A 13,769-nucleotide genomic window follows, 5' to 3' on the forward strand; every position below is an offset into this window, starting at 1 on the left:
TCGAGACAGGGTTTCTCTGTATAGCCCTGGCTGTCCTGGAACTCACTCTGTAGACCAGGCTGGCCTCAAACTCAGAAATCCGCCTGCCTCTGCCTTTAATCCAAGTGCTGGGATTAAAGGCATGTGCCACCACGCCCAGCGACAAATGAATTTCTATTTGAGGCTAACCTGATCTACATAGCAAATTCCAGGCCAGCTTTGGCTACATGGTGAAACCCTGTCCCAAAACGTCTTTTGTTAGCCAGGGATGATGGCACATGCCTTTAATCCCAGCACTCGGGCCAAGGGCATTCTGTTCTACATAGTGAGTTCCAGCCCTGCCAGGGCTATGTACCAAGACCCTGTCTGAAGAAGGAAAAAAAAAAAGCTTTATTTAAAAAAATGGTTCTAATTTCCAAATTATTTATTAATAATTGTAGTGCTAGATTATCTATTGTGTGTGAGAGTAGGGATGTTTCTTTCTGTTGTGTGTACTGTGTATTCGTAGTTGAAGTAGTAGTATGTTAATCCACTCTAAACTCCCCTGAGTGTGCTGGCACTTCTCACTACCTGCCTGAATGGTTTGGATTCACAAATGAAACATGCCAGGCAGTGGTGGCACATGCCTTTAATCTCAGCACTTGGGAGGCAGAGGCAAGCAGATTTCTGAGTTCAAGGCCAGCCTGGTCTACAAAGTTCCAGGACAGCCAGGGCTACACAGAGAAACCCTGTCTCGAAAAACCAAACCAAAAAATAAAATAAAACCCCACAAATGAAACACATACACATACACAGAGAGACTTCTATTTAATGTCTTAACACAATGACTGAGCACTTCTAAACCTCCCTGCCACTAACATACTCTTCCCCCTCCCATATTCTTGAATTATCACTTACTAAAACCTATTTTCCATCCTGGTCACTGCAGCCCTCATGGGCCACAACCCCCGACCCTTACATCTGGGCAGTCTCTCTGTCCTACACTTCTCAGGTCAGGACCTTCTCCTCCCTGGAGATGGCGATTCTCCTTTTCCCTTGAGTTCCTTGCCCACAGACCTCAAAGTCCAGTCTCTGTCTCTGCCCAGCCATTGGCCACCAGCAACTTTACCAATTAGAACCAGCTGGGGGCAGGGACTGTCACTGTCTCACAAGCAGACATAAGGATTCTCCTGTAATTTGGGAACCTAGTTAGCATAAGCAATAAACCAAATCCACAACACATAGCACCTACTTAATAATCGTTACTGGACAAATGACCTTTACCTTCTCACTAACTCAGGGGAATGAGGCTCGTGAAGGGAGAAGCCCATCGTGGTTCAGCCCAGCCGAGGCTGTCCAGGTCATGCGCTACTGTTGCCTCTTGGCCCGGAGTGTCTCCAGTCAAGTGTCTTCCAAGGACATAGGTGTCATCACACCCTATCGGAAGCAGGTAAGCCCACCACCAGGACTGTACCTTGTTATACACAGCCACTGTGGCCCTTGGTCCATGGTTTCTGAAGGGCAGAAATGAGCTCATTCTGAACAGCAGATTTTCAAAGAAGCAAGCTCCTGTAGGGTAAGGATGGAGATAAACTGGCAGACTGTCCAGCTCATGGTCAGTACTGACCAGCCTCCTGTCTTCCTGTAGCCAGGGCTGAGCATTTTTTACACTCTAGATAGTTACGTCATAAGTATTTACATAAGGGTTTATGAGGTGGCTTGGCATTTTGTCCCTTGGGAGGAGAAGCAGGAAAATATCCTAGGAAAAGGCCAGCCAAGGCTATATATTAAGACCCTGTCCCAACAACAGTAAAAATAATGACAAAGCTTTGTAGGTATAATAGTTCACATCGTGAGCTATAGCATTTGGGACACTGAGGCAAGGAGGATTGCTGCTAGTTAGAGACTAGTCTGGGTTATTTACTTTCTAGACCAGAGTGGGCTACAGAGTGAGACTCTGTTGAGAAGGGGTGGGAGTAGAAAGGAAAGAAAGGGAAGGGGGAAGGGAAGGAAATCTTGTTTATGCCAGCCCTCACCAGTATTTCTCAGAAGTAATGAATGCTGTTGGCATTTTCGAATGTGATCCTTACATAGGATTGTAAGGCATCACTGCCGACCCTATAAATTGTGTATAGATTGTGACAACCAGAAATTACCCAGGTTTATTTACCTGTTCTGAAGCTGTGCTGTGAGGAGAGGTATCTTCCATACCAAACACAGGCTTCAGTAGTTGAGTTTCTGCCCCCACAGAATACAGACCACCAAGCACAGGGAGAAGCCCTGAAATAGAACAGTTACCTTGCACAGGAAATTGAGAACAAATGGTCTTTGTTGAAAGCCAGCTGATATGTTATATAAGTCTTTTTTTCTGAAGTGAAGTAAGAGGTGTGAGTGAGTATTTACTTCTGGTAGCACATACATAGTGATGACTAAGCACACAGCCAGTCGATTCCAGGCTTCCTCTTTGGTATATCTGGGGCCATGGCCACACAGCTTTGGAAACACAGTATCAATTTCATCTTGATCGCTGTAGTGCATAGTGCAGCTGACTAAGAAGTCCATGTATTTTTCCTTTTTTATTTATTCTTTCATATATTACATCCTGACTGCAGTTTCCCCTCCCTCCTCTCCTCTCAGCCCCTCCCCCCACTTTCCCCCTCCCCTAGATTAACTACTCTATTTATCTTCTAAAAAAAGGGCAGACCTCCCAGGGATATTAACCAAACATGGCATATCAAGTTACAGTAAGAGTAAGTACGGGCTGGAGAGATGGCTCAGTGGTTAAGAGCACTGACTGCTCTTCCAAAGGTTCTGAGTTCAAATCAGATGGCTCAGTGGTTAAGAGCACTGACTGCTCTTCCAAAGGTTCTGAGTTCAAATCAGATGGCTCAGTGGTTAAGAGCACTGACTGCTCTTCCAAAGGTCCTGAGTTCAAATCCCAGCAACCACATGGTGGCTCACAACCATCTGTAATGAAATCTGCTGCCCTCTTCTGGAGTGTCTGAAGACAGCAACAGTGTACTTACATATAATAAATAAATATTTAAAAAAAAAAAAAAAAGAGTAAGTACATCCCTCCTATTAAGGCTGGATAAGGCAACCCAGTAAGAAGAAAAGGGTCCCAAAAGCAGGCAGAAAGAGTCAGAATCACCCCTGTCCCCACTGTTAGGAATCCCGTAAGGACCTAACTATACAACCATAGCATATTCGGAAGACCTAGGTCAGGCCCATATGGGAAAACTCCAGCCAAAGGAGGTTAACTGCACCCATGGAAAACACAGGAAAACCAAACACCTGCAAAACCAAAAGGAGGGAAAGACAGACAGACACACTATCAGCAACAACAAAATAACAGGAATTAACAATTATCGATCATTAATATCTCTCAATAAATATCCCAATAAAAAGACAAGCCTACAGAATGGATGCAAAAACAGGATCCACCCTTCTGCTGCATACCAGAAACACACCTCAACATCAAAGATAGACATTACCTCAGAGTAAAAGGTTGGAAAAAGATTTTCAAAGCAAATGGACTCAAAAAGCAAACTGGTGTAGCCATTCTCATATCTCACAAAATAGACTTCCACCCAAAATTAATCAAGAGAGATGACGAAAGACACTTTATACTCATCAAAGGAAAAATTCCACCAAGATGATGTCTCAATTCTGAACATTTATGCCCCCCCAAACTCAAGGGTACCCACATTTGGAAAAGAAACATTACTAAAGATATACTGAACCTCCCACATTAATAATGGGAGACTTCAGTGCCTGACCTCACCAATGTGCAGGTCACCAAGGCAGAAACGAAAGAGAGAAATGAGGGAGCTAACAGACATGATGGCTCAAGTGGATCTAACAGACACCTACACAACACTTCACCCAAACACAGAGGAATATACCTTCTCAGCACCTCACAGGACCTTCTCCAATGGCCACATCCTCAGTCACAAAGCAAATCTCAAGAGATACATGAAAATTGAGCTGGGCGTGGTGGCGCACAACTTTAATCCCAGTACTTGGGAGGCAAAGGCAGGTGGATTTCTGAATTCAAGGCCAGCCTGGTCTACAGAGTGAGTTCCAGGACAGCCAGGGCTACACAGAGAAACCCTGTCTTGGAAAAAAATTGGAGAGATCTCAGCAATTTAGCAGCACACCTGAAAGTTCTAGAATAAAAACAAGCAAGGACATTGAAGAGGAATAGATAGCAGAAATAAACTGAGGGATGAAGTCAGTGAAATAGAAACAGAGAACAATACAAAGAAAATTAAAGCCGGGCCTGGTGGCGCAGGCCTTTAATCCCAGCACTCGGGAGGCAGAGGCAGGCGGATTTCTGAGTTCGAGGCTAGCCTGGTCTACCAAGTGAGTTCCAGGACAGCCAGAGCTATGCAGAGAAACCCTGTCTCGAAAAACCAAAAAAAAAAAAAAAAAAAAAAAGAATTAAAGAGCTGATTCTTTGAGAATATCAACAAGATAGACAAATCCTTAACCAAACTAAAGGACAGAGAAAGAATATCCAGATTAACAAAATCAGAAACAAGAAGGGGGATGTAACAACAGACACTGAGGAAATCCAAAGAATCATTAAGTCATACTTCAAAAACCTATACTCCACAAAAAGGGAAAATCTAAAAGGAATGGACAATTTTCTTGATAGATACCACTTACCAAAGTTACATCAAAACCAAATAAATAATGCAAATAGGCCTATAACTCCTAAGGAAATAGAAGTAGTCATTAAAAGTCTCCCAACCAGGCTGGAGAGATGGCTCAGTGGTTAAGAGTACTGACTGTTCTTCTAGAGGTCCTGAGTTCAATTCCCAGAAACCACATGGTGGCTTACAACCATCTGTAACAGGATAGGATGCCCTCTTCTGGAGTGTCTGAAGACAGCTACAGTGCACTCATACATAAAATAAAACTTTAAAAAAAAATGTCTCCCAACCAAAAAAAGCCCAGGGCCAGACAGTTTTAGTACAGAATTCTACCAGACTTTTAAAGAAGAGCTAGAATCAGTACTCCTCAAATTATTTCACAAAAATAGGAACAGAGGAACATTGCCAAATTCATTTATGAAGCCAGTCACCTTGATACCCAAACCACACAAAAATTCAACAAAGAGAATTACAGACCAATTTCTCTCATGAACAATGGATGCAAAAATACTTGCAAACCAAATCCAAGAACCTATCACTAAGATGATCCAATATGATCAAATGGGCTTCATCCCAGAGACTCGGGGATGTTTAAAATATAAAAAAAGAGTCTTCCAATGTAATCTGTCCTATAAACAAACTAAAAACGGGGATGGGGCAGACAAAAAAACAAAACCAAAAAACCCTGTGGTCATCTCATTAGATGTTGGGAGAAAGCCTTTGAGTCTTCCCGCACTGCTGCTTCTGTCCAGGCTGTTTAGTGTCTCCTCAGCCATGAACACAGCCTCAGCCAGTGATATGCCCATCCCCACCTCCAGGAGTGGAAGGGTGTTTTTGTTACTGTTGGGCAGGGGCGGGGCTTGTCAGGTTTTGCTTTGTAGCAAGAGAGCCGCAGGGAAGGACTGGTCATTGTCTTGCTTTTGTTGGTTTGGTTTTGGTTATGAGCCTAGCTTTTGATAGCTGACCCACCCTTCCAGACTCCTTTGTTAGTGTTTGGGCTTTTTGTTTATTTATGTTAAATACTGGTTTTTATTTTATGTGTATGAGTGTGTTGCATGCATGCCGTGTTTGTGAGCACTAGAAAACTCCTCAGGTGCCCTGGAACTAGTCCTGAGTCAGTTCAAGGAGTCAATCCTGGGTCCTGTGGAAGAGCATCATGCTCTTAATTGCTGAGCCCTCTGTCTAGCTTCTGGTTTTTTCAAGGTGGGGTTTCTCCATGGCTCTCAGACTGGCCCAGAACTCATTTTGTAGTACAGGCTAGCCTCAAGCTCATGATCATCTTGCCTCAATCTGCCAGACACCACTATACCAAGCTTAAATGCTGAGAGGTTTATGTTGTGTGCCGAGATCAATCAGGACCTTGTGCATGGTAGACAGAGGCAGAACCACTGAACTACATCATAGCCCTTTGTGTACTACCTTTTAAAAATGTCCTTAGTGTTTTTCATTTCATTATTGTATGCTTTTTGATGTACACAGGTATTTTGCCTGACATATGTCTGTGTACCATATGACTCCTTGGTTGTTCAAGGAGCCCAGAATAGGGTGTCAGATGCCCTAGGACTGGAGTTACTCATGGTTCTGAGCCTTCATGTAGGTACTAGGAATTGAACCTGGGTCATCTAGAAGAGCCAGTGCTCTTAACCACTGAGCTCTTTCCATTCCCCATCCTACATTTTTTATCCCATATTCAGTTCAAAATGTAGCACATACCGGCACATGTAACTCCGTATGTAAATGTCAGTTGTTTGGCAAGAAAATCAAGTGATGTCCACATTGAAAGTCAGATCTGCTGATAAGCAAGAAACCAGGTTGGCTGAGACCCCCAGGGATATTTTCTTTAGTCCCGAGTATTCCCATCCACTGCAGCTCCAGGTTAATCCCGGGTCCTCTCCTACACTCATCTCCACAGCCCCGTCCCTGTGTCTCGCCTTCTGTGGGATACAACTGACTCGCTACTTGGAGCTGGCAAGTTTGTAAACCAAGGCAGTTTACAAAAGAAAGTGTTGGGTTTGGCTTGTGGTTACAGAGTCATAGTACTGGAGCGAAAGCCAAGTAAGAGCTCACATCTTCCAGAAGCAGAAGGCAGAGAGAGCACACTGCGAATAACATGAGGCTTTTTAAATAACAACACTTGCTGAACTCAAATGGTTAAGACATATTGATAGATGTTACCAAAGAAGAAAATACCTATGTCTAGGTGTCTTAGTCAGGGTTACTATTCCTGGACAAAACATCATGATCATGAAGCAAGTTGGGGAGGAAAGGGTTTATTCAGCTTACACGTCCACATTGCTGTTCATTACCAAGGAAGTCAGAACTGGAACTCAAGCAGGTCAGAAAGCAGGAGCTGATGCAGAAGCCATGGATGGATGTTCATTACTGGCTTGCTTCCCCTGGCTTGCTCAGCCTACTCTCTTATAGAACCCAAGACTACCAGCCCAGAGATGGTACCACCCACAAGGGGCCTCTCCCCCCTTGATCACTAATTGAGAAAATGCCCCACAGCTGGATCTCATGGAGGCACTTCCCCAACTAAAGCTCCTTTCTCTGTGATAACTCCAGCTGTGTCAAGTTGACACAAAACTAGCCAGTACACTAGGGAAATAGTTGGGATTTTAAAACTTCATGAGAAAGAGCTCACAACTAAGAATTACCCAGACAAGTTTGAAAATCATTACTCAGATAGTCAACTTGTCACAAACCTGGAGCAGCTGCTTCTGTGTAGCCCTGTTAAAAGGAGCCAGAAAAGCTGACTGAATTGTCCAGCATCCTCTCATTGGGTGTTAATGGCACCAAGGACACCTAGCTGCAGAGGCGGTCTGAGAATGGTGTATATCGCTGTGATCCAGCCACTGTGACTCAGGACACTGCCTCTCAAATCCCCTGCATGTCCCCACATCTGAAGCAGGTTTGAATTAGAGATGTCAGGTAAACCGGTCAGAACAGAACTGCTGAAGACTGAGACACTTAACTGAGCTTGTGCACAGCAGTGCTGCACTAGCTTTAGGCTACAAAAGCAGTGCGTCATACTGTGGCAAACCAGTGTGACAGCAGTGGGATGATGGACTAATGGTGTCCCAGGCTCTGCATCTGGCCACATGGTCCTTGTGTGCCTTCCTAAGCATCACATGCCAGAGAGCTTTAGGGATTCTGGTGGTTGGAATGAGAATGCCCATAGGCTCATTTTTGTCCCTAGTTGATGAACTGTTGACATTGTAGCATCTGTTCCTGCAGACTCCCAGCAGTCACCCATTAAGTTTACAGTGTCCTAGCACTTCTATATCTACAGCCCCAGAATGCTCCTAAGTTCCTTGTACAGACCAGCTGCAAAGGCCTGAGAGGTTCAGGATCAAGCTTCGCTGTGGCAAAGGCCACACTTGTCCCACACATATTTTCTGTTATGTCCCCACACCACCTGAGAACTCTGATGAAACATCTCAGTGGGGAGGGGGGGACTCATGTTGGCTCATGATTTCAGGGGACTTCCTTCGTCACAGTGGGGAAGACATGGTAGAGTAGCTTAGTGACAGCAGAGCCTGTTGACATCACCGAGGACTAGGAAGCAAGGTTAGATGGCCCTTGAGAGGCCCTCAGTGACCTAGTTCTCCCAGCTGAGCCCACTCTCTAAAAGTTGCACAGCTTCCAAAATAGCGCTACCAGCTGTGGACCAAGTACTCAAAATAAGAGTGGGAAAGGAAGGGCCAAACCACACTAGTATTGGTTTAACTAGAAGAGTAAATGTCTTGATTTTTTAACATCATTTTTCATCTTTTAACCTCTTTCAAAGGTGGAAAAAATAAAAATCCTTCTGCGAAATGTGGATTTGACTGACATAAAGGTTGGCTCAGTCGAGGAGTTCCAGGGACAAGAGTACCTGGTCATTGTCATCTCCACTGTAAGTGCTCGCTCACTCTCTGTGGCCAGCTGGCATGCGCTTGACATTGCTGGTTATTTAGTGAGTGATAGATCTATCCAGATAAATGAAAGAACCTTATCCACAGACTCAGGGGTTTCCAAAAGAGCCGGCGATAGCACATGTGTAACCAAACCCAAAGACCAGCAGGCCAGCTACAGAGGATCTAGGAAGAAACAGCTAGTTCACGGAGGGATAAGATGGGGAAAGACCGGCATGGTAGGAAGCAGAGGTAGGTGGGTCTCTTTGACTTTGAAGCCAGCCTGGTCTACATAGTGAGTTCTAGAGCAACCATGGCTACATAGTGAGACCCTGCCTCAAAAAAAAAAAAAAAAAAAAGGAAAAAGAAAAAAAAGAAAAGATAAAGACAGCTAGGGAGCAAAGGGGGCAGAAGAAGATTCCAGTACAGTGGCCTTTGCACCACCACACAAGGACAGCTCTACTCTCATACCACTGCCTATTAATTTTTGAAATATCTCTATTGCAAGGGCATGCTAACTGTAGGTAGAAAACTCAGATGCAAAGGAGAAAATTCATACCAGCTAAAACTTTACTACCCAACATAACCTGTTAGCATCTGGGGGTCTCCCTATATGTAGTGTGCTATTAGCCCAGTCTCGTTTAAAAATAAATGAGGTAGGTCATGTTGCTTCTTAACCTTCCCGTTTTCAAGTATCAAGAAAAACACTTAAAATACTATATTTCTTCATCTTTGTGTCCCTAGGTGCGGTCAAATGAAGATAGATTTGAAGATGACCGTTATTTTCTGGGTTTCTTGTCCAATTCAAAAAGGTTTAATGTTGCAATCACAAGGCCCAAAGCACTGCTGATCGTTCTGGGGAACCCTTACGTGCTTGTCAGGGTAAGCTGCGGGGCACTGGGACACTCGATGTGGGACGGGAGGGGGGACACAGGCCTCAGGAAATGATTCGTCAGCTTCAGCATGCACCTGGCACCCGGAGGGAGACTCGGGCCTCACTTACTCGTCCCTCTCACTCTCCTCAGGACCCCTGTTTTGGAGCACTGCTAGAATACAGTGTTAGCAATGGTGTCTACACAGGGTGTGATCTACCTCCTGAACTCCAGGCTCTCCAAAAGTGAGCACTCCAGTCCACTTCCTAAAAGGTGGGCTTTTTGGACTCCTCAACCCTCCCATATTGGCTCTTCCTTAAAATCCCATGCACCCAAACCCACCGAAGCCTCAGGACCAGCCTGGATGCTTTCTTGGCTCTTCTGACCCCTGGGCTGCCACAGCCACTGTCTGGACTTTAGCAGCAATGCCACACTCACTACATTGTGTACCTCGACAGGTAAAGCACCGTGGAGGAAAGTGTGGCTCCACATGTTCACCTGAAGTACATCGTGGCTAGACAGCTGTGCCAGGATCTGTGGACACGGTGGAGTCTGCTACAACAGGGAGCCAATGGGCCATTAGGTCCAGCCATGCTTCAGTCTTCTGTGACTCCTGCGGCTTCCTGATCTCGAGACTGAATGTTGGTATGCATGGGACCACTGAGTCAGCCAGGCTGCTCCTGCTTCCTTGGACTGACCTTGATTTCTGCCTGTGGGCAATCACTGCCACTACCCTCCCCCAAATAAACACTCCATAACCCCAGACCCCTTCCTGTCTCAGAATGCACCTGTGCCAGTGATAAGGGTGTCTTTCCTTTGCGCCCTACTAGCTACAATCTTTGGAGTTGGTTCCACCATCATAAGCTGTATCCTGATCCAGATGTGTGTGAAACAGCATGAAAGGCTGCCAGCTCCTCTCACCTGAGAACAGCCTCCGCTGGCTGTGTTGTAACGCCTTGAACCAAGGGTCTTGAATGGAACCAGGGCCACCTAGAACCCAGTATTTCTAGAAGGGGCAGTCAGTTAGGGCCTGTACTGGAGCCCTGCCTGTCTTCCCTGGGCTGTCCCTATATTCAAGTAGATACCAGTTTCTAAGAGCCTTCATAGGTTGGGGGGATGGGCTCCTTAATGGACCAAACTGGACTTGCAAGTCTGTGCTCAGAGGCACTAAGCAGAGAACTAAAATTTCACCAAGCTCCCTCCCCCAGATTAGGGGAGAGGCCAGCACAGGTGCTCTACTGTAGGTCCTGCTGCCAAAAGACCTACACTTGGAGGCTGGGCTTTTCAGAGCCCAGGGTGAGCAAGGTGGGGTTTAGCCCTCTTGTGCAGGTGAAGACACTCCCTGATGAGGGTCTTCCCACTCCTGCAGACCTGCAGCACTCTGTAGAAACAGGACTGATGGGGCCCATGCCAAGGTCCTGGGAGCATGTAGAGATCCGCTATGACATCAGAGGACCTCCTGCTCTAAAAGCCTGCACCCATCCTAGTATGGTGTTCTCCCTCCATGCCCAGGGACTGGACCTGGATAGCTGGAGCACAGAAATGAGGAGGACAGAGGAGGGATAATCCTCTCAAGGAAATTTCAAGGGCCTTGACTGCTTGGGAACCACAGTGACGAAGGAGGCACTTTCCTTGGGCAAAGAATGGAGAGTCTGGGTGGGCTTTGTTTGGATGAAATTGAGAGCAGCTTAGTCGCTGCCAGGCCTCTGGTAGCCTGTTCACTGTGTTGTCCTCTGCCTTGGGTCAAAACTCAGTTGCAGTGTGGCCACCCAGAGTGGCCTTCACTTTAGCTGTTTGGGCAAGGGAGAGCAGGAGCCAGGGCAGGGCTACACCAAGAGGTGACTAGCAGGTCCCAGGAAGGAAGCCAGTGACTGGGAGTGTCAGGTAGATCACAGTCCATCAGTGACAGGACCTAATCTACCCAGTACCCAGCTAAGGTTAGTTATGGCTTCAGCACATTTCTACCCAGAAACATACACCTAGCTCAGGGTTAACCATGTAGGTGAAACAGGCATAGGGCACATACCTCAGAATCTCTAGAATGAGAGTGATGTAAGATGGGCCAGGATGCGCAGCATCCCAGTCAGGAATAGAAGCCACAGAAGGCCCTGCTCTAGGGATGACAATGCTGTCCAGACCAGTGTGACCACCTGCAAAACAAGGATGGAGCCAGGTAGGCAGAGGCAGACTTCAAACTTGGTCATAGCCCCAAGAAATGCAGAATGTGTCTCCTTATTTTTAAGTTACCTACATTTTTATTTTTTGAGATTTTATTCTTATGTGTTGGGGTGTTTTATGTACAATGTCAGCAGACTGCAGAAGATGGTATATTATCATCTGAAGTTATAGCTGATAGTTGGCTGCCATGTGGGTTCTAGGAACCAAACCTGGTTCCTCTGGAAGAGCAGCCAGCGTTCCTAACTACTGAGCTATCTCTCCCGCGAGCCCCACTTTCTCAGTTTTTAAAAATAATTTTTTCTTATTTCATGTCCATTAGCATTTTGCCTGGATGTATGTCTCTGTGAGGGTATGTCAGATCACCTGGAACGGGAATTACAAACATTTTTGAACTGCCATGTGGGCACTTGGAATTGAACCTGGGTCCTCTGGAAGAACAGCCGGTGCAGTGATGGATCGTTGAGCTGTCTCTCTAACTCGTGTTTCTCAATTTTATTAAAGGCTGCTTACAATGTCATTCAAGAATACTGTAGATTTTGCCATTCTAAAGCAAAGCAGAGCAACCTATCTCATATGAGAGGAAAATGAATTAACATTTTACACCAACATTGTCCTCTAAAAAGGACATCCTCCAGAGCTAGAAATGATGCTCTTTCCCTCTTGAACCCTGTATTTTACTCTCCATGGATTGAACCCCAGTGTAAAATATCATGCTTATAGATCAGTGTGAAAGAAAAATGTGATTTTATTTTTTGGAAAATATTTTATGTTCTGTACCCAAAATGGAATTTCACATTCATCACCTGTGGCCCCAGAAGACAAGTAATGAGCTTTTGCCAAGGAAGCCCAAGCAATGCTTGATGCAGAAGCTATGGTTTGCTCAATACTCCTGACCCTCGAAGGCACCTGGAGTGGTCAATTGTTGTAAATGAAGGCAGTTCACAAATAGGAACAATGGGATGGGGACAGAGCAGCTGTTCTTGGTCACTTGTGGGTCTCTCTTCATCACCCCCTACCACAAATAGAAGGTTCATTGATAAGGGTATAAAGATACATTAGCCAGGCAGTGGTGATGCACGCCTTTAATCCCAGCACTTGGGAGGCAGAGGTAGGTGGATTTCTGAGTTTGAGGCCAGCCTGGTCTACAAATTGAGTTCCAGGACAGCCAGGGATACACAGAGAAACCCTGTCTCGAAAAAACATAAAAACAAAACAACAAAAATACATTAACAATCCAATCAATCAGTACGTTCGTTTAGCAAAATAATAGTAATGGGTTATCGCATAGAGCCCGTGACCCATCTAGTCATAGATTGTTGACCCAGCAATGTGGAGTCACTGTGTGAAGTGGGACCTAAGTCAGTCACAAATGGTTGGCTGCTCCCATGATGTTTATGGCACTATTGCTTCAGTGGGACACTAGAGTGATTGTCACAGACTGCAGGATTCACAGCTCAGTAAGACTGGGAAAGGTAGCCAGGAGCACTGTAGCTTCCAGGTCAGTACTTAGTTTCTCCATGTCCCGTGACTCCAGTATGCGGTATATTCAGTAATAGAGACTCACTATCAAGTTCCGGAATGCAGCCAAGAACAGTGGTAGTAGCCTGTAATATTTGGGGATCTGGGGAAATTCAGTGGCCAACAACTCTAAAAACCAGTTCCTGGTACTAGACTTTTTATTTATTAGCCTCTGGTGTCTAGCAGAGGCATTGTTGCTCCATTATTGGGCAACTCTATTTAAACGTTTATTTTTGTCTTTATTATTGATTTATGTATATGGGTATTGCACCTGCATGTATGTCTGTACCTCAAGAGTGCAGTGCCTGCAGAGGCCAGGATCATCCAATCCTCTGGAACTGTAGTTGCAGACTGTTGTAAGTGACCATAGGTACTGGGAAAAAACTCCATGGAACTGGGTTCAATTACCAGCACCCATATAGTGGCTTATAATACCTGTAACCCCAGCCCCAGGGAGTTCCGGCCTCCATGGCCATGCTGGTAGTACACCCATATACAGTTTTTTAAAAGAATACGACACTCCACCCAGAGTGGACGGATAGAGTCTTTGGAGAGGCATGCACAAATAGGTAACAAAGGAGACAACATTGTGGGTGGGGTGCAGGGGTAGGGAGACCTGCAGTTCAGAGAAAACCAACCCGCTGAGAAGGGGTCAGTGTGCAAAAGCTCTAGGAATCCAAGAGAAAACA

The 13,769-nt window shown here is 45.5% G+C and overlaps 1 protein-coding gene across 1 annotated transcript in view; it reads left to right on the plus strand.

Moving 5' to 3' along the window:
* Positions 1-10,147, plus strand: part of Mov10l1 (Mov10 like RISC complex RNA helicase 1) — a 62,382-nt gene extending 52,235 nt beyond the window's left edge. Inside the window, exons 24-28 of the mRNA XM_021217102.1 lie at positions 1,259-1,408; positions 8,407-8,514; positions 9,257-9,394; positions 9,538-9,657; positions 9,843-10,147. Of these exons, the coding sequence (XP_021072761.1) occupies positions 1,259-1,408; positions 8,407-8,514; positions 9,257-9,394; positions 9,538-9,633 (492 nt within the window). The 3' untranslated portion in view covers positions 9,634-9,657; positions 9,843-10,147. The remainder of the gene's footprint in view (positions 1-1,258; positions 1,409-8,406; positions 8,515-9,256; positions 9,395-9,537; positions 9,658-9,842) is intronic.
* The last annotated feature ends 3,622 nt before the right edge of the window (positions 10,148-13,769 follow it).

This window comes from Mus pahari, chromosome 17 (assembly GCF_900095145.1).
Source record: "Mus pahari chromosome 17, PAHARI_EIJ_v1.1, whole genome shotgun sequence".
Lineage (NCBI taxonomy): Eukaryota > Metazoa > Chordata > Mammalia > Rodentia > Muridae > Mus > Mus pahari.